Source organism: Ochotona princeps, chromosome 2 (genome assembly GCF_030435755.1).
Source record: "Ochotona princeps isolate mOchPri1 chromosome 2, mOchPri1.hap1, whole genome shotgun sequence".
Lineage (NCBI taxonomy): Eukaryota > Metazoa > Chordata > Mammalia > Lagomorpha > Ochotonidae > Ochotona > Ochotona princeps.
Genome location: NC_080833.1, coordinates 95,024,865 through 95,044,446, shown reverse-complemented (window position 1 = coordinate 95,044,446; position 19,582 = coordinate 95,024,865). Strand labels below are relative to the sequence as shown.

General features: G+C 52.0%; 1 protein-coding gene across 4 annotated transcripts in view; it reads left to right on the top strand.

Moving 5' to 3' along the window:
• Positions 1–461: 461 nt before the first annotated feature.
• The window catches only part of KCND3 (potassium voltage-gated channel subfamily D member 3), a 216,030-nt gene continuing 196,909 nt past the window's right edge, over positions 462–19,582 (top strand). For 2 of the 4 annotated variants that reach the window (XM_004581924.3, XM_004581923.3), the window contains exons 1-2: positions 462–633; positions 7,774–8,966. In XM_004581924.3, coding sequence (XP_004581981.2) covers positions 7,861–8,966 — 1,106 coding nt within the window. In that variant the 5' untranslated portion in view covers positions 462–633; positions 7,774–7,860. Of the gene's footprint in view, positions 634–7,772; positions 8,967–19,582 lie in introns of those variants that run through there. The other 2 variants (XM_058660051.1, XM_058660050.1) reach the window with 1 other exon arrangement.

Below are 19,582 nucleotides of genomic sequence, written 5' to 3'. Positions count from 1 at the left end.
ACCACCACCACCACACACCCGCGCACCCAGTCACTCCCCCTCGCACGCCCTCGCCCCGGGCACCCTCCCGTGGCCAGGCTCCGGGTCCTCCTGCTTTCCTCCTCTGTTGCCGGGCGGCTGGGCGCTCTCCGGCGGGGCCTGGGGCCGCTTGGCCGGCGGGGTTCTGAGGGAGCTGAGGGCGCAGCCTCGCTGCCTCAGGCGGACTCCGCTCTCCGCCCCGCCCGCGCCGCGCCCCCACAGCCTCCTCGGGAGAGGGGCCTGAGGAGAGACAGTCCTCGGCCGGCCCAGCTCCTCTCCGCGCGGCGCCGGCGGTGGCGGCGGCGGGGGCTGGGAGCGAACGAGGGAGCCTGCGAGCAGAGTGGCGAGGCGGGGAGGGGACGCGCTGCTGAGCGGAGCTGGAGCGGCGGCGGCGGCGGCGAGGGAGGGAGGGCCCCACGGACGGACGGACGCACGAACCGACCGAGCGAGGGAGGGCACGAGCAAGACTTCGCCGGTGAGGAGGAGCCGCGCGAGCGGCGGCTGCTGGGCGCTTCCCCGCGCGCCCGGGCGCTCGGCGCCTCCGCAGCTCCCAGCTCGCAGCCGCAGCTCCCTCGCGCGCACGGAGCGTGGGGCCTGGGACTGGCTTCGCCGAAGGTAAGAAGGATACGACCGAGCTTTCTGGAGCCGGCAAGTGAGAGGAGCGCGGCTCCCACGCCTGTTGCTCCAGCTGCCCACGCGGCACTCTCCCACTCCCGCGCCCGGGTGGGTGGGCGCTGGGGCGCCGGAAGGATTGGGGGTGGGGCCGAGGCCGTGGGGTGCAAGCAACCTGCCCGGGGGCGTCGGTTCGCTCCGGGCTGGGGAGCTACCTCCGGGCAACGGCGACGAGGCGCAGAGAGGTTGATGAGGGGTGTGAACCCTTGCCCTCTTTGCATTGGCCTGCCTGGCCTTGGGGGTGCCTGCTCCTGGGTCCCCGGCTCCTTTGCAGGTGGTGGCGGCTGGCTCTGGCCCGGCTCATAGGGAAAGGATGAGAGAAATGGCTGAGTGAAAGGAAGCCGGGGGCGGTTTGGGGCGCTTCGCAAAGTTCTCCAGCCCGGTGAACTGGCCGTGTGTCTCCCAGAGGCTGGGGTCGGTGACGGTGCCTGCGGTCCTACCCCATACCGCGTGCACGCCTCCAGCTTTGAAAGAAGATTTCCAAGTGAGCCCGGTGGCCGTGTTGGCCCTGGGAAGGGGGCTCCAAGGACTTAACTTTGCCAGGTGTTCCCACAGCGGGCAGAAGGGGCAGGGCAGAGAAGTTGCCTGGAATCAACTAAATGCCGGCATTTGCTTGATTGTGGACATTGGAGGTGCAACGTGGAGGTCCACGATGTTCTTTGCCTTTCTCAGGGGGAGTCCTGATGAAAAGTCAGCAACAGGCTGAGGTTCCAGACCCCGGTATCTTAGAGCAGAGAAACGTTGCTGCGTTTCCTAGGAGAGCGTGCGGCGTGAACTTTGTCAGGGTCCCTCGCACAACGTGCTATTGGTAGAGCAAGCCTGCGTGGCTGCAGTGTACGTGAAAGTCCGTGATGGTTTCATGTTTTCCTTCTTTACAGTGATTTCAAGGGAGTCTGGGTGTTTGATGTTGTGGCAAGGGCCCCTGGGCGTGTGTAAATTCCAAGCCAGGCGTGTGTACGTTTCCCATGTGGAAGTGCTGGTGGCCAGGAGGGGAATTTTCCTTGCCACTTTTGAATACAAGACCCAACTACTCAGGAGACCTCCAAGAAGACTAGCAGCTTGTACCCTTTTACTGCTAAGGAGTTCGGGAAAGTGCCCAGACTAACCTAAGAGTGGCAGTGTGGGAGAAGAGGGTGTGTGTGTGTGTGTGTGTGAAGGCCAGGGTTCATGGATCCCCACCTTGGTTATTTCTGTTCATTTTATGCCTGCCTGCCCAAGTGAACACAAAAGCCCCCAGGGGCATGAGACACTCCCTCCCCCACCCCAGACCAGCCCCATTCAGGGATAAGGGATGGCAGATGAGCTTGTGGAAAGTAAGTTTCCAGAAACTCTCCCCTGGGGTCTACCAAGGACGGATATTGGGGAGGTAACATTTTGGCTGCCTTGTGTCCTTGCTCAGGTGAAGTGTCAAAGCCCAGGACAAGCTGCCTGGTCACTATGCGCGTGTTTTGGCTGTCTGCCTCTCCAACAGAAGCTGTTTAACGGGGACAGTTGACTTTCTGCAGCAGAAGCCACGCATGTTCCTAGTTTCCAGGATTTTTTCGCCTTTGTCGTGTCAGAGCTCACCTGTCTTGCACATCTCCTCCTCAGCTTTCCTCCCCCCCCCCCCGTTGTTCCCTCTGTCAAACTCTTCTGCCAAAAACAAAAATAGCTTCTGATTTTTTTCATTTGTAAGGCGTCCACGTCCTAGTAAAACCTTGGCATTTGAGGCATGTGCGGTGCCATTGGCTGGAAATGGGGTCGCACTGTTGTGGCTGGTACAGGAATTCACAGTTAGGCCAGCTCCGGGAGGTGTCAGTGCCTGGCAGAGGCGAGTGCTGTGACAGGAGTCATGGATAAGCCCTACTTGCACCAAGTCAGGCCCGTGTGATGATGTAGTGGGTGTGGTCCCGATGTATACTGGGGCATGATATCCCCTTCAGACTCCAGGTGTTCATGCACAGTAGCAATGGGACATTTGCTTCCTTTGGGGTACATTGTACAAAGCAGACAGGTTCTGAGCCTCTGGAGGCAACCTGGTGCTTGCCTGGCCTTCTTTAAAGAGGTTGTCCTGGATTGATGTGTGAGGTAAAGGCTTGGCTTTGGGACCACAGAACTTTATGATAAGGAAGACTATTTTGGTTTTCTCCTTGCACTCTAAACGGTTCCTCTGACAGCCCCCTGTTGAACACTCACAGCCCTTGGAGAGAGGAGATTGGTTCTGGTCGGAGGGGGGGAAGGGTATGGGCTCAGCAGGGGTTAGGTATGGCACTGAGACTGGGGAATCAGGGTGGAGCAGCGTGGGAGAATGAGAGGGGAAGGGAGCCCTCCTGTGGGGTGCAAGGTGCCCATTGAGTTAGCAGTCTCCTGCTCTTTGCCCCTGACTGTGTGACTCTGGGCTCCATTCTGGGACACTGGCTCAGGAGTCCAAGGTCCACTTGCAGAGCTTGGCCCCCTTTTCCTCCAGGGAAGGATAAGCGGGGGTTCTGGAGCTTGCATTGTCCTGGGTTCCAAGTGATACTGATTACTTGCTTGAGTCTGAAACTGCCGAACTCCCCATGCTGAGATGAGGCTCAGGCTGCCTCCATGCCCAGAGCAGCCAGCCCAGATAATCCCCACCCTGTAGAGACAACTGTCATGACCAGGTCTCCATGAGACATGAGTGATAGTTTCCATGTCCCGGATCCAGCAAAGTCAGGGATTATTGAAACCACAGAGTCCCTTGTTGCTTTCTCCCTCACTTTACAGATGAGGGTCCCAAGGGTGACAGTGCCTTGCTTTCACCAGTTCAGGAAGGCAACAGGAAGGCAAGGCCTCCTAAGCCCTTTCCCCAGGCTTCCCTGGGGAAGGTGAGGAAGGGGAAACTCTGCAGCTGGCTCTCTTCTGTCTGGGACATTTGTACTTGGCTATACTGAGATCTAGAAAGCCAGTTAGCAGGGAGCCAATCAATGGTAAATCTGGAGCTACTATATCCGCGGAAGGTACCCACTTGGTAGGGAGCTTTCTGAGTCCCCCTCTCCTTACCTGTAACCTGCTTACCAGAATGTCCCCCTCACAGGACTCTTACAGAAATGCATTCAGTGTTTGTTGCATGTAAGAGTGCGTAGGACTGTGCCCGAAGGGTTGTCAGTGCTTAATGAACATCAGCTAAGCCCAAGTTGCAATTGCTGGTGACAGATGTTCAACTTGGGAGCTTGTTCTCCCAATTCCCTTGCCCCTCAGAAATCCTAGTTAAGTATGTACTGGGAGACTATAAGGTCTCTGGGTTCTAAAGAAAGCATAACTAGCTCTAATGGTAAATTCCTTAAAGAAAAGTATAACATGCAAGATGTGTTCTAAATGCCAGGGATGACTGGGTCCCATTCTTTCCCTTGGTTCTTAGAATCAAGAGTTTATCTACGCTGTTTTTAATACTCGGAGTAGTGGCACTTTTAGATGCTATTGCCATTCTTTTGTCATTTTCCTCAACTCTTCCCTTTATTAGGAAACAGAGGAATCTGGGTTTTTTTTTTAAAGATTTATTTATTTTTATTACAAAGTCAGATATACAGAGAGGAGAGACAGAGAGGAAGATCTTCCATCCGATGATTCACTCCCCAAGTGAGCACAACGGCCGGTGCTGCGCCAATCCGAAGCCGGGAACCAGGAACCTCTTCCAGGTCTCCCACGCGGGTGCAGGGTCCCAAAGCATTGGGCCGTCCTCCACTGCTTTCCCAGGCCACAGGCAGGGAGCTGGATGGGAAGTGGAGCTGCCGGGATTAGAACCGGCGCCCATATGAGATCCCGGCGCGTTCAAGATGAGGACTTTAGCTGCTAGGCCATGCCGCCGGGCCCTGTTTTTTATTTTTTAACAAAAGCTGCAAAAGGAGAACACTGAGGCAGAGAATGACTTGAGAAACTGATCCCAGAGTACAAAGAGGCAGAAGCAGACTCTTGGAAGGAATTCTCCAGATTCAGATAGGCCTTTGGAGCAATAAAGCTCCCCCTAGATGGTCCCAGAAATCTGTGAGCTTGGATTCCAGATGATGGAATGCAGGCGATGTTCCCAAAGCTAGGGTTCCTGGTTGGAGCACTTGCTGGCAAGATACTCTGAACTACCTCTGGGGTCATGAGACAGAAACTGGGTGTCATGGCCTTTGCTCCTGGAGAGCTTAGTGTGGGGCACAGACAAGCCAGAGCGTGGCTGGTGGCACTCCAGAATCCTCACTGAGAGTTCCTGGGCTTGTACCTTAAGAGTTGACTTAAGAGACACTCTGGAGAACATCGTCACATTGCTTCCTGCTGCATGTTCCTCGTCTGCAAGAGCCAGGATGCCAATGGTCTCAATGTCGGGTCTATGGCCATGCTCCACGAAACCCGTGGCTGCAGGCTCGACACACCGTCAGCCCTTCTTGAGCTGCCTGTTATGGAAAAAGCCCTGCTCGGCCACTTTGCAGCTGTCAGATGGTTATACATCAGAAACCCTCATTTTTCCTAATCTACAAAATGGAGCAGGTGTTGCACGCCTCCCCCTAGGGTTGTGGTGAGAGTTGAATGAGATAATCTTTGAGAGACAATGTCATGCCATGCAGAGTAAGTGTCCCGTGACTGTTAGCCAGTGTTACTGATTAAAGCATCTGTAATCCTGGCCAGAGGAGAGGGTGGCAGGGGCTTCAGCAAAGAAAAAGCCCATAGGAAGAGGCAGTCTCACAGTGGGGAGAGGAAAATGTATTCTTAGACAGGAAACTCTAGCAGGAAGGATAAAAAAGGAAGTGCAGGCCCAACAGAAGGAGGAATGACCCAGATACAGCCATCATCAGGGTCATCCGTGAACCAGTCACTGGCCTTGACTCTGGAGGTCAGGATGCATGCATGGGCTCCTGAGCTGGCATGTTAAACCAGGATCCATTTGTGGGCGAAGGAGTTTGGATTTTGTGTTGTAGGCAGTGGGGTGAAGCACAACCTGAATCTCTTTCAAGGAAATTATTCTGAGCAAAAAGGGCATTAGGCCAGGCAATAAAGAGAAAGTGGGTGGGGGTGAGAGCAGAGGTTAAGAAGGCCAATGGGAAAGAAGCCTGTGTCCTCATGGAGACATGTAGAGTGACTATTCCCTATTCAGCAGCTATTGGGATGGAACAGTGACAAGGCTGCTCGGCTGATAGGGCTGAGGTTAGGGATGCTGTGAGTTGAAGATGAAGACCAGCTTTTTGCAAGGAGGTAGCTTCTGTTGAAGCCTGTCTGATTTCAAAGGTGTCCGGATGGAAAAGTCCAGTGACAGCTCAGGAATGAGAGGAGGCAGAGAGCTGGAACCTCTAGCAGAGAAGGAGGGCAGGAAAAGGTGAAGAAGGGTTACAGGGTGAAGTGAAGCTCAAATCCTGTTACAAGTCATTGTGTCATGGGGTGGGAGGAGGGTAGATGGAAGAAGGGAGGGGAACTCCTAGACTCACCTTACACCTTGTCTATTTTAACCCAGACTCAGACCAGCGAGATTCCAGAGGATCCCAAGTAAATCCTCAGTTTGGATTTATTCTGTGTGATCCATTTAAGATGAGTGGAAAAGAATGTGCCAGCCCTGAACAATTTCCCCTTGCTGCTGTGTGTGTTTCTGTGTTGCCGTATGCCTTCCCACAAGATGATACACATTCGGGGATGGGGATTGCAGAGTCCTTTCTCTACCATATTTCAAAAGCCATGTCAGGGAAAGGAATTCTGCTCCTCAAAGCCAAGTGCCCTTATTGACCATATTGACCATGGGGAAGGGTGGATGCGGTGTGGGTCAAGGAGCTGAACAGGAAGGGACAAGGTCGTCCAGCTCTGGAAGAATTTCCCAGGGTGGAGTGGAGACCAGGTGAGAGAGGCTAATGTGGCAAGAAGTATTGTTGCATGACAAGAGGGAGCTGGGAATGGTGGGCAGATGGAAGCTACAGGCAAGGACTCCAAGGATGGCAGTGAACACGGCTTGACTTCCTTTAGGGGAGGGACGGAAACAAAGCATGGGAAGCAGGTGAATCAAGAATCCAAGACCTCCTTCATGGGTGGGAGGAGACCTTTCCAGCCTCATGGTCTTTGCCTGCTTTCCCGCCATGACTCTGACAGGTGCACTTGACCACAGGTTCCTGGGAGCAGGGAGTGGAGGCAAATATCCACCAGGGACAGCCTTTCCGTGGGAACTGGGGATGGAGCTTCACAAAGCCCTGAGCTACCCATGGTCACCTGCCATCTGTGAGAATGTTCCAGACAAGGGCACACTTCTTCCCCTCCAGGGAAAAGTGGGAAGAATGTACTCACCTGCTCCCCCTCCTTCACATCCCCCTTCCTTCCTGATTACCCTGGTGGATGAAGAGTGAAATAAAAATTAGCATGTTTACCCCACTTTTAAATTCATTTAATGAGAACTCATTTCCCCTCTCCCAATTTAAATTCGTAATAACGCCATAACCTTTCGGAGTTGATGATTACCGGTGTCTCTGCCTGTGAGAAAGGCGCTCCCACCACATGCTCCTGAGTCCTCTCTGGAACTTGACAATTTGTCAGGCTGTCAACAACATCTGGCAGTCCTGCCCCACTTCCTTGCCACGTGCCAGGTGCCCTCCCCACGTGTGGGGAGGACCCAGAAGAATCGGGCACCTCTCTGTGGTGGTGGTGGTTGATGGTGGTGGTGGTGGTTGTTGTTGTTGGTGGTGGTGGTGGTTGATGGTGGTGGTGGTGGTGGTTGATGGTGGTGGTGGTGGTGGTGGTGGTTGATGGTGGTGGTGGTGGTGATGGTGGTTGATGGTGGTGGTGGTGGTTGATGGTGGTGGTGGTGGTAGTAGTTGATGGTGGTGGTGGTGGTGGTGGTGGTGGTTGGTGGTGGTTGTTGTTGGTGGTGGTTGATGGTGGTGGTGGTGGTGGTGGTGGTTGGTGGTGGTGGTTGTTGTTGGTGGTGGTGGTGGTGGTTGTTGGTGGTGGTGGTGGTGATGGTGGTGATGGTGGTGGTGGTAATTTTGCGAGCTCCTGCAGTGCTCACCTTGGGTGTTCTCGCTGTGTCCCTTCCACGGGAGACCCCTTTGCCTGTGCTGTGCAGCTTCCCAGGGTGCATCCCCAAGGGACTCACCCCTTTCTCTGATTTCTCCTCCCTCCCCACAGGGCTCCCTGGATTGACTCCAAGCTGGTGTGGCCAGCGTCTGAACACTTGCCAGTGGTGGCAGCGGCAGCTGAAGAGCTGGAGTCAGCATGGCAGCCGGCGTTGCGGCCTGGCTGCCCTTTGCTCGGGCTGCAGCCATCGGGTGGATGCCGGTGGCCAACTGTCCCATGCCCCTGGCCCCAGCTGACAAGAGCAAGCGGCAGGATGAGCTGATCGTTCTCAACGTGAGCGGGCGCCGCTTCCAGACGTGGAGGACCACGCTGGAGCGGTACCCGGACACGCTGCTGGGCAGCACGGAGAAGGAGTTCTTCTTCAACGAAGACACTAAGGAGTACTTCTTTGACCGGGACCCCGAAGTCTTCCGCTGTGTGCTCAACTTCTACCGCACTGGCAAGCTGCACTACCCGCGCTATGAGTGCATCTCAGCCTATGACGACGAGCTGGCCTTCTACGGCATCCTGCCCGAGATCATCGGTGACTGCTGCTACGAGGAGTACAAGGACCGCAAGCGGGAGAACGCCGAGCGGCTCATGGACGACAATGACTCAGAGAACAACCAGGAGGCCATGCCCTCACTCAGCTTCCGCCAGACCATGTGGCGCGCCTTCGAGAACCCGCACACCAGCACACTGGCCCTGGTCTTCTACTACGTCACAGGCTTCTTCATCGCCGTCTCAGTCATCACCAATGTGGTAGAGACGGTGCCATGCGGCACGGTGCCCGGTAGCAAAGAGCTGCCATGCGGGGAGCGCTACTCGGTGGCTTTCTTCTGCCTGGACACGGCCTGTGTCATGATCTTCACCGTGGAGTACCTGCTGCGGCTCTTTGCTGCCCCCAGCCGCTACCGCTTCATCCGCAGCGTCATGAGCATCATCGATGTGGTGGCCATCATGCCCTACTACATTGGCCTGGTTATGACCAACAATGAGGACGTATCAGGCGCCTTCGTCACGCTGCGCGTCTTTCGCGTCTTCCGCATCTTCAAGTTCTCCCGCCACTCGCAGGGCCTGCGGATCCTGGGCTACACGCTCAAGAGCTGTGCCTCCGAGCTCGGCTTTCTCCTCTTCTCCCTCACCATGGCCATCATCATCTTTGCCACTGTGATGTTTTATGCGGAGAAGGGCTCCTCCGCCAGCAAGTTCACGAGTATCCCTGCCTCTTTTTGGTACACCATTGTCACCATGACCACACTGGGGTAAGTCAGCCACTGCTTTTGCTACTGCCACTGGAGCTGGCTTCCAGGGGACTGTGGATGAGCTGTGGGGAAGAAAAGGAAGGGGAACCTGCGTGGGAGATGGCGAGATTGTCGAAGACAGGAACAGTGCAGGAGCCGCTGTTAGGAATTACTAGGCTGCTGTGAATACAAGTTTTCTCCTGAATGGGGCCGTGGATTTTATAGAATGTGGACAGTTGTTGACACTGCTTGTGAGTGTGATGGTGTCCAGGGGAGGGAGATGGCAGTGTGACCACGTGCATCTCTGTGCCCCAAGATAACCATCAAAGGGAGACAGTGCTGACAGGTGGAGAGGAAGAGGACTGTTGGGGTGAAGGGACAGGGCTGTAAGGACCAGGAGAATTACTCTGTGGGGTGCTTCCCTTGTGTCTTCTCCATGGTACACCTACAAGCTGTCTCCTCTTTGGTCTTTTTGTCTCTGCTGCCTCAGAGGCTCATGGGTTCCACAGCTCTGAACAGGTTCTCTTGGCAAAGCAAGGTCCCTGGCTGGTTGGTTCTCACTGAAGGAGGAGCAGGCTTGCCTTCTCAACCTAAGTTAAAGCGGCTCCAAGACCTGGCCATTGGGTGACTATGAGATGATCAGTCAGTCAGTCTGAGTGCCACTGAGTGTCACCGGAGCATCAATTGGCAGCAGAGCAGACTACAGGTGCTTGGAGGGATTGTGGGGGTCTTGGCCCTAGCCCTTGGTCCAAGGACCCCTCTCCAGACCTAACCGCGTGGCACCAGCATGGGAGGCTTTCCATCAGAGGCAGGGGGCTTGGGAAGGAGATTGCCATCTTCCCCCTAACAGGATTAGGGCCCATCAAGGCAGCTTTACAAAGACAGATTTCCTCGGGCTGGCTGCTTCAGCCCTCAGGAGCCCTGGCGGCTGATGGGAAACCCTCTGCTGTTCATCGGCTGGGCCTGTGTTTGCTTAGGCCAGGAAGCATTACATCGCTGATGGAGAATTCATGAAGCTTTTTATTTGGTCTTTGACAATTTGGTTGGTGGCATCCTGGTGATTGGATTTTGCCCTGGCTGAAACCCAGTGCTGGAGATGGTGGCGGTAGTAGTTTTTCTTTCCATGATGCTGTGCTGTGTGCTTATTGGTAATGACTGAGCAGGTGACAGAACCCTTTAAAATGATGACATTTGTCATTCAGCCACAAAGGAGGGGGAGGACAGAGCAAGGAGTGTCCCCATCCATTTCTGAAGGCATCCTCATCCTCCCTCCCACTCCAACAAATACAGACACACACTTCAAGTAGCCGCTCATTTAGAGTAGGGGGGCTATAATTCTGACTCCTCAGTCCCTTCAGGTACTGCTTGGAGGGACTCACAATGCCAAAGGGACATCTTGGCTGCTGTGGAGGTAAAAGCAGGGCGTACTGATGGGTGTCAGAATTACACTTATCAGCTCAGGGGAGATCAATGGGAACCTCACTGGCCACCTGCCCATTACTTGTTATTATTAGTATAATGGCATATGGGTGTTTACAGGCGGCATGCTAAATACCTTGCATATGCTACCTCTTTAAGTCTTCACAACAGTCCTGCAAGGTAAGAAGTCTGTACCCTTTAAATGTGCAGAAATCAAGGCTCAGAGAGGTTAGGTACATTTCCTGTCATCTCACAGCTGATAAGAGGCACAGCCTACTTTCAGCTACCAGGTTGGCTGCCTCTGGTGTCCTTTCTCCTCTCCTTTTGCCACTGCACATGGTCCCATACCTTCAGGAACCCTAATAGGAATCAGACCTTCAGGGTTATTACTTTGTTTTATTATGGCTTCATGGTTTGATGTCTTACTCTGCTCATTTTGCTAGTCAAGAAAGCCGCTGCCCAGCAAGTACTTCATGCTAGGCACATAGGGTTTTGCAAATAAAACATTTCCCTATAACATTTCCCTTCCACTTTTGAAGCAGCTGCTCTTCTGTCCAAACTCTGTTTCACTGCTGCCAGCAAAACTGCCCCCTTTCCTTTGGCATTCACCCAAGATGCAAATCTGACACCCAGGGACAGTTGGTCTTGACCTCAAACCCACCTTCTTGGAGATGGGTGGCAGGCAGGGCTGTGCTGGCAGGTTGAGGCAGTGAGGAAGGAAAGGCAGATTACACTGGGGAGAAGGCCTGCTGCCCCTAACCACAACCAGGAGTCCCCCACTGCACACTAAACCATGAGCAAGTTTGTCAGAGGACCTCTAGGAAGAGGACCAAGTGGGTGAGAAAGTGAATGGCATCTTCCTTCATCTCATAGAAGTATCAGGGAAGCAAGCAGCCTTTCTCTTCCCTCCCAGCCTGGCTGAGGTGGCTCAATGTCGGATCAGACTACTCTGACTTTGTCCTGAGCTGGCAGTTGGCACCATTAACAGGCTTGCTGCTTGGCTCTCTGGTGCAGGTGCTTGGAAAATGCTGTTTAATGGATGGGTCAGCTTAAATGGGGAGCCTTCTCCATTTGCTTGGCCTGCTGCTGCTCTTGCTTTCTGCTAGATATGCCCTCTCTTGGGGTTGGATCCAGGGTTTGAGCCTGCAATACTGCTCTCCCCACTCTGCCCTTCCTGACCCTTGTGTTCTGCCCTAGCTCTTGCTTCTCTGAGGAGAGAAGTGAGTGGCTTTGATTTGGTGCCTGATCTGTTGCAGTCATACCCTGCAGCACTGTGCGAACCTCCTATGCTGCAGGTCTCGGTGGCCTGACCCTGGAAAACTCTCCCTCTGCCCTGGCTGGGTCCTGTTCTGACCACACCCCTGGGGCTCATCGGAGACTTGTTTATGTATTTCAGGCAGCCCCATGTTTTCTCCTACTGCACGCTGGCATTTGAGACGCCATCCAATGGCCTCCATCAGCTCACTATGGACTCCCACCCCTTTCTCTCTGCAGACCTTCCCTGCCCTGCTCCTTCCCTGAATTTCCATTTCCAGTTCACGGGAGAGGTTGCCCTCCACTCCTTGGCACAGCAACACTGGCTGGCATGCCAACAGCCCATGCGCCCTTTTCCTGGCTCTGGCTGCTGTCTCTGCTTTCCCAGCACCTTGTCGATGAGTTACTCAGGTGTCCCCTCCAGCGAGGGATCTCCCAGAGCCAATTATTACCGTTTATTTAATATCTCAAAATACCTTAAGCATGAAAAAATGCGAACAGCCCAACCGCCGGAAGGGCTGCTGGAGGATGGTTTTGCCGAACATTCTCCTATGCTGGTTGGACCCCGTGCTAGCTGCCCAGGTTCCCCAGGTGCTCCATTGACAATTGTGTTCCCAAATGCACCATTCAGGATTAATTTGTGTGCTCATAATTGGTGCTATAAATAAAATAAATCCTCAATTATCTCAGTTAACAAAGGGAAGGGATATCAGAATTTCCAATATTAAATAACACTACCAGAACTAGTTTGGGAAATGTACTCTATGATGCCAGTTTCTCAGAGCAGATATTCCCATGTGATTTTGCTTGGCTTTGCCCAGATGGGGGTACCCAACTCGGGCGAATAGGACCCCAGGCCTGGCTGCAAAGTAGATATCCCTTAATGGCTCAGAGAGAGAGAAAACTGGGCATGGGAAAGGCAGAGTAGCAGTGGCCGTTTCTGCTGAGAGAGCTGGCCACTGCCCTGTTGGGCACAAGATTGTGAGCAGCAGCCTATCTGTCACCTCGTGCGCTGAGAGTGTGACTGAGTCCCAACATTTAACAAAAGCAGAATCAATTTTTACTTCTTGCAAAGTGTAAAGAAGCAGCCTCCAGGTAATTTACATTTCCTTTTAAAACATAATCCTGGAAGGGCTGGGCTAAGGTTTTAGACTTGCCACAGAATGGGCTCCCCACACACAGCCAGAAGGCCAGTGGTGGAACCAGTCCCCAACCTGGTTGTTGTTAACTCTTCCATTCCTAAAGTCTGCTTATGCCTTGATCCGCTGCCTCCAGAGCATTTCAGTCCTCCTCTGCTACTCCCAGATATCTTCATCTCAGACACACCATGGCAGACACTGCGTGGTGGGGGCTCCTGCACAGGGAATGCTGATGGCTGGTCGTAGGGTACTTAATGGGAAGCAATTGACTTCAGAGCCTTGCCTTTGTTGGTATTTCTTAGCTGACAGTTCATTCCTGCAAGAGGGTGCAGACTCATATGCCTTTATTAATTCAGCATTTACTGAATGCCTACTCTGTGCCCTTCACTCACCCTCACCTTTTCTTGTAGCCACTGCCATAGTTCCTTAACTTCAGCTGTGTACTGGAGCTCCCTGAAGGTAGGTCTCTGTTCCTGAGATCAGCATGTGAGTTCTGACTCATGCCTTACCTAAGACTGGTAGACAATGGCCAGTTGCACAGCATGGCTGGCACTCTGGCTTACCCACTTTTGGTGACAGCCAAAAGTCACAACAAATAGCAGACCTATGGGCCAGGCCACGGTGAGGAACCCTAGCAGAATGGGCTACCATTCTGTCTTCAGCTTTAGCAGGTTTGGGCACATAGGATTTCTTGCAAGGGGTGTTTGCTGTTAACTTGCCTTTCGGTTACTTGGCCACACTTCCCCACAACCTTCCGCTTCATTCACTAGCTTGCTACCAAGTACAGGGCCAGGACCAGACAATAAGCAGATCAGCAAGCAGGTACATCATATCAGACTGCGGAAAGACAAAACAAGATGTAACAGGTAGAGAGTGATCAGTGAGGAATGGAGCAAGGGACAGTTGCTCTTTTACAGGAAGAAGTCAGGGAGGGCCTCTTGGATAATGCAGAATTAGGGCAGAGTCCAGAAAGAAAGTAAACAGCTTGGAGGAATAGCATTCTGGCCAGAGGGAACAGGTAATGCAAAGGCTGCTGTTCTGGGAAGAGCGATAGTCCTGGTGATTGAACCCCAGGAGCAGAGGTGGAGGAGAACTGGGAGGTCAGGGAGGGAATGGAGCGAGTGGTCCATGTAAAGTCTACACCTGCACCATTGGCCTTTCAACCTGGTACTTGCACTGAGCGTCGGACAAGGCATGGAACCTTGAACCCATTGTCATAACAGGAATAGAGACACTACTCCAACCCTGTGACACAGGGCTGGGCAGGGGCTTCTGGGCTGTGGGGAAGGGAAAATAAACTCACAGCTGGTGGAATTTGAGCCTTGTGGGTGCTCCCTATTAGGACCCCCACACTGAGTTCGTCTTCCCATCCAGCAGTTCAAATGGCTACAACTTTTCCAAGGAGAGGTTCAAAATGGTACTCTATTTCACAGATTTCTTCTGGAATCTCTCAAAGTGGATCTCAGTCCTCCCCACCCCTACTCCCAACTATCTCCCTTTCTCTCTCTCTGGTTTTGTTTGGGTTTTCCTCTTTTAACACACCAGGAAACACTAGCATAATTCTGTCTCAGGAGCAGCAAGTATTCTGCCTCACAAGGGTGTAAACAGAAGACAGTTTGGCCCTCCCCTCCCCAGGGAGAGGAGGAACCAGGCCTTCAGTCTCACCTGCCACAGAGCTCTGCTCCATACTCCATCTGGCCAGGGAGAGCAGCAGAGCCAGTTGCTCTCTCCACCTATCCCCATCCTGGGGTAGGTAGACCCGTGCACAGCTGACCTGCTCCTGGAAGCTGATGTCCTACCTGACACTCCTGTGCAAGTGTTCTTGCTCTCACTGGTGACATCCAAGGCACTTTTGTTCTCCTGAAAAGTAAGGGCCAGATCCCCACCAATTGCACTGGGAAGCAGTATACAAGGTTGACCTCCACCCAACTTCTTCCAGGGAGCTCCCTCAGTGTGTGTAGGAATGTAGAGGGCTCTGCCCAAAGGCTCAGTGTCATGGACTCCAGGTTGAGTTCAGCCACCTGCCTCTGTCCTGGCAAAGGGCAAAGGGTTTGTCCCCCCAGCTCCACCCTGCCTCTGCCTGGCTTGACGGGAATGATGGGGGGTTGGCAAGGTGGAGGACTAGGGGAGAGAAGATGGCCCAGGCTTTTCTGACTGTGACTTGATGGAAGACGATTGCATTTAGCTCCTGTAATCATATTCTGGGTGTCAGGACTTGAACAAGTGTCATTAAACGGAATCAGAAAAAATCGTTTTAATATAAGTGCCACCTCACACACGGGCTGGTTGATGGAGAGATGGATGAGGCTGGGTCCTCTTTCTTTGTAATGCGATGCTGTAAAACCCTATCACCTTCATTATTTCCCACCGAGCCAGTGCATCATAATACCCATGAGTAGCAGAACAGCTTGAATTTAATATACAGAAAGTCCAATCAAACAATAAATGGATAGAACTATATAAAGAAATCATTTCCTGGGAGGCTGGCTCCATTCTCTGGGATTCGGCTCCCTGACATATGAAATGTGCATCAATTTCCCCCCATTAATGCAGCTGCCGAATCACCACATGTGAGGTTTGTTTGCTGCAGGAGTGGAAAGGGGGAACTTTCCCCTCTCCTCCATTATCTGGCTATCAATGCAAAATTGCAAAGTCTCATTTCCTTCGATTTGCATCCAGTGCCTCCCAGTGACACAGCCAGGCAATCTCGAGGGCCAGGAATAGGAAAGCTCAGCCCACCCTCACCTCTGTTTCAAGACCCTCATCAGTCTCAGCCACACTTTGTCATCTTCTTTCAACAAAATAGGGTCTGGCCACCTGACGGAGTCACCTAGGGAACCAGGGAGTCTCTACCATGGACGGTCAGTGGAGGTGAAAAGATCATTCCCTAGGACCAGGCTGCCATGCCACCATGCCACCATGCCACCATGCCTGAGAAGTTGTTATGTTGGTTCCATAACCTTGTCCCTGAGGTGTGGGGACCAAATGATTCAGTCAAAACTTGGTTTCCTCCGACAAGCAAAGTTGCACATCTCCCCTTCTATCCCAGTACTCAGCCTGCCCTTGAAGAGACGATAAACCCAGATACCAGATGATCAGCCAGACAATTAAAAAGGCAAATCAGCTGCTTAAAAATGACACAATATGCATCAAAGCCCTGTGGAAATAATGTTTTACTGCTCCTGGTGTGGGATTGTTTCCTGTGCTGTTTTTCCAGCAATGTAGATAGCTGAGAGTTAACAATAATTACAGGCTTATAACTGCTGAGAAGTATCATTGGCTGATTTTTACTTCTTTTTGGACACGCATACTTAGACAGAAAAAAAAAAGGAGAATTAAACTGAACACTGCCCAAACCCTATATAGTATGCATCTTGATTCAGTTCAACAAACATGAAATACCCACAGCGTGTGCAAGGCATGTTACCAGGCAGTGTTGGAACTATAGAAATAGTGAAGTTATTAGCCTGGTCCCTAAGAAGTTTACAGTGCTGTGAATGAGCTGGGCATGTTCACGAGAGTGTGAGAGAGAATGAAGCATGCACTGAAATAGTCAGGAGGGTCTGGTGCAGACTGGATGCTGAGTAAATATTTGTAGATGAATGAATGACAAGGTGACATTTCGACTAGGCCAACAACGGCAAGTTGGATTTTTATATGTGGAAATGAGGAGCCCAAGTAAATGGCAAAGGCTGTGGTGTTGAGGGAGATTAACTAATATGCTGTATTGTTAGTGTTTAGTGCTTCTAAGGACAAAAATAAACCAAGATAAGCAGGAATAAAACTTTAAAAATTGCTGCTGATGTGGAGGGCCTCATGTGTTCGGCTAAAGAATTTGTTTGGTAGGCATTAGGGGGCCTAATGGCATCACAGTGATTCCTTGATCAAGAAGATTCATTTTGACATCTTTCTTCTGAGTGAGTGTCAGAAGAGGCTGCTTGTAAACACAAGATGACAGGACCAGAAAATGGATCTAGGTAGAAGGTAAAGTAGGTCTGACCTAGGATATCTATGGTGGAAAAGGAGAGCAAAGGCTGAGTTGGAAAGAGAAGCAAGAGGGAGCCTGAAGCACACTGGAATGATCAGCTACCAGGACAATTGGAGGCGTGGAGTTGGCAAACCCCAGAGGAAGAACAGGTGGGCAGGAGGACAGATGATGCACTTGGCTTTGAACCTGTTGTGTTTATTGTTAACCCTGGGTGGCCTGGGGGTGGCCAGAAGCCAGGTGGCAAGATGGCTCCGCTGAGAAGCTTTGTGCCACCTGCACACATCCATACTGAAGCTTCCATCCAAGACCTATGTGAGTTCCCTTTTGTATGGTGCTTCTGTTAGAGCTAAAAGGGAAAATTGGTTTTCCAAACAAAGTGAGACAGTGTTTTTTCTTTTTTTAATCATACCCTACAATGATAATGCAACAGCCCCTGCTCAAAAAAGCAGAAATTCCTTGGTTTGGCTAAATGTAAGTAGAGCATTAGCTGGTGAGAGGGGGAAGATGGGGTCTGAATGATAGCAGATCAATGACCTTGTCCACTTGGCTGAGAGTGGTGCTGATTCAGTGTGGTGTAACCTCCATGGTCCTCCAGGGCCAATTCCCTAGGAATACAGGCATCCAGAGACTTAAAATGTTGTTCCTCTAACTTGCATTTTCTCCTTGGAGCAAAGAGTGAACCTTGGCATCCCTGGGAGTATGCTTGGATCTGCCACCCCTAGGAGATGCCTGGGCCCTTGGTGAGCAATTGGGGAGGGTGATGGTTCAACAATTCAGTGAATGGGCATGGAGCTAAAGTTGGCACTGCAAACAAGACACAGACCTAGTTGGCTGTGAGGGGCTCCAAGAGAGAAAGCAGATGGGGAGCGAATGCTTGGAGGCAGGTGTTGGGTTCCCATTTTGCATATGACAAGACAGACAGTATGCTCAAGCTCCCACATTGTAGTAGCAATTGCTAGATTCATGCTGAGGTCCTCTGGCTACACTGGAGTCTGCTGGCTTTAGAAGGAGTCCAGTATAAGACTTACTTACGCTCGGGCCCGGCGGCATGGCCTAGCGGCTAAAATCCTTGCCTTGAACGCACCGGGATCCCATATGGGCACCGGTTCTAATCCCGGCAGCTCCACTTCCCATCCAGCTCCCTGCCTGTGGCCTGGGAAAGCAGGAGAGGACGGCCCAAAGCTTTGGGATCCTGCACCCGCTTGGGAGACCTGGAAGAGGTTCCTGGTCCCGGCATTGGATTGGCACGTACCGGCCCGTTGCGGCTCACTTGAGGAGTGAAACATCAGATGGAAGATCTTCCTCTCTGTCTCTCCTCCTCTCTGTATATCCGGCTTTCCAATAATAATAAAATCTTAAAAAAAAAAAAAAAGACTTACTTACACTCACAGAGCTATGTGTCTGTGTCCTCAGGGGAGTAAGAGAGCTATGTTTCTGTGTCCTCAGGGGAGTAAGAGATGTAAATAAGGTATACCAAAGTGTGAGAAGGGAGTGGCAGTGGCAGAGGTCAGAGAAGGCTTCCTAGAACAAGTGGCATTTTCACTGGCCCTGAAAAGATCATGGTGGAAAAATGAAATGCATCCACTCATTTGATTACTTACTCAGCAACTTGTTCCACTGGAGGCCTAGGGTATGTCTGTTAGCTGAACAGACAGATGCTCTGAGGTGACATTGTAGTGGGAGTCTCAGACAATGAACAAGTGAGTACACACAAAGCAAGTGAGTGGCTGGCATAAGCTGTGAAAAGAGAGGGGAAGCTGGCAGGCAGAGGGGGACAAAGGCTGTTAGTCTGACACACATGTAGATCCAAGGGCCATAGCCCGAGAACACCAAAAGCCAGTCCCTCCTGCTCATCCTGAGCCAGAGCCAGGTATATGCAGTTGGTTAGCATACCAGGAGGCTGTCTCCAAGCCAGAAGTGAATGTTTTCAGGGTGGCTCTCCGGGAGAGTGGAGAAGCAGCTGTTTGCCCTCTCTACTAAGGATGGAATGAGCAGAAGTGGGTTCACTTGAGAGATTCTTACCACGGTCTTTAACAACAGCCATGGAAAATATTACTGCTAGTAATAATAGCTAGTACTGTCAAGCCAGGTACTTTGTTAAATTTCAATTGTTTTAAAGATTTGTTTAAAAACCAGAGTGGTAAAAGAGAGAGAGAGAATGTTTTATTCATTGGTTCACTCTCCAATTGGCCCTGACAGTTGGGCCTGGGCCTGGCTGAAGCCAGGAGCCTGGAACTCCATCTGGATCTTCAGTGTGAGTGGTAGGAGCCCAGGGACTTGGGCCATCTTTTGCTGCGTTCCCAAGAACATTAGCAAGGAGTTGGGTCAGAGGGCAGAAGAGGATGCCGTCACTGCAGACATCAACTTAAGTCACTGTGCCATCATGCTGGCCCCTTCAATATAAATTGTTGATACACACATGATCCTCATGCTTGCTGTACAAAAGAGGTATTGATGATGTTCATAGCTGAGGAAACTGAGGCCTGCTTAGAGCCACTGCTGGTGCCTGGAGGTGCTGGGACTCACGGAGCACTGTTCCGGCCAGTGCCTGTTCTTTCCCATGCTACACAGCCAGATTTCCTGGGAGAGGCATCTGGAAGCCTGAGTTGTGCTCATTGGAAGTTGGAGGAAGCTCCTTCCACAGCCTCTGCCTCGGAGAGAGGAGAGAAGACCATGTGCCCCACTCTGCTAACATGCAATGTCAAAGATGGGAGACAAGAAACCAAGAAGATGGGCTCTTCTTCATGCTGGAGTGGCCAGCATTGTGGTACAGCACAGAAAGCTGCCATCTGCAATGCCAGCATCCCATAGGGGAGCTAGTGAGTATTCCAACTTCT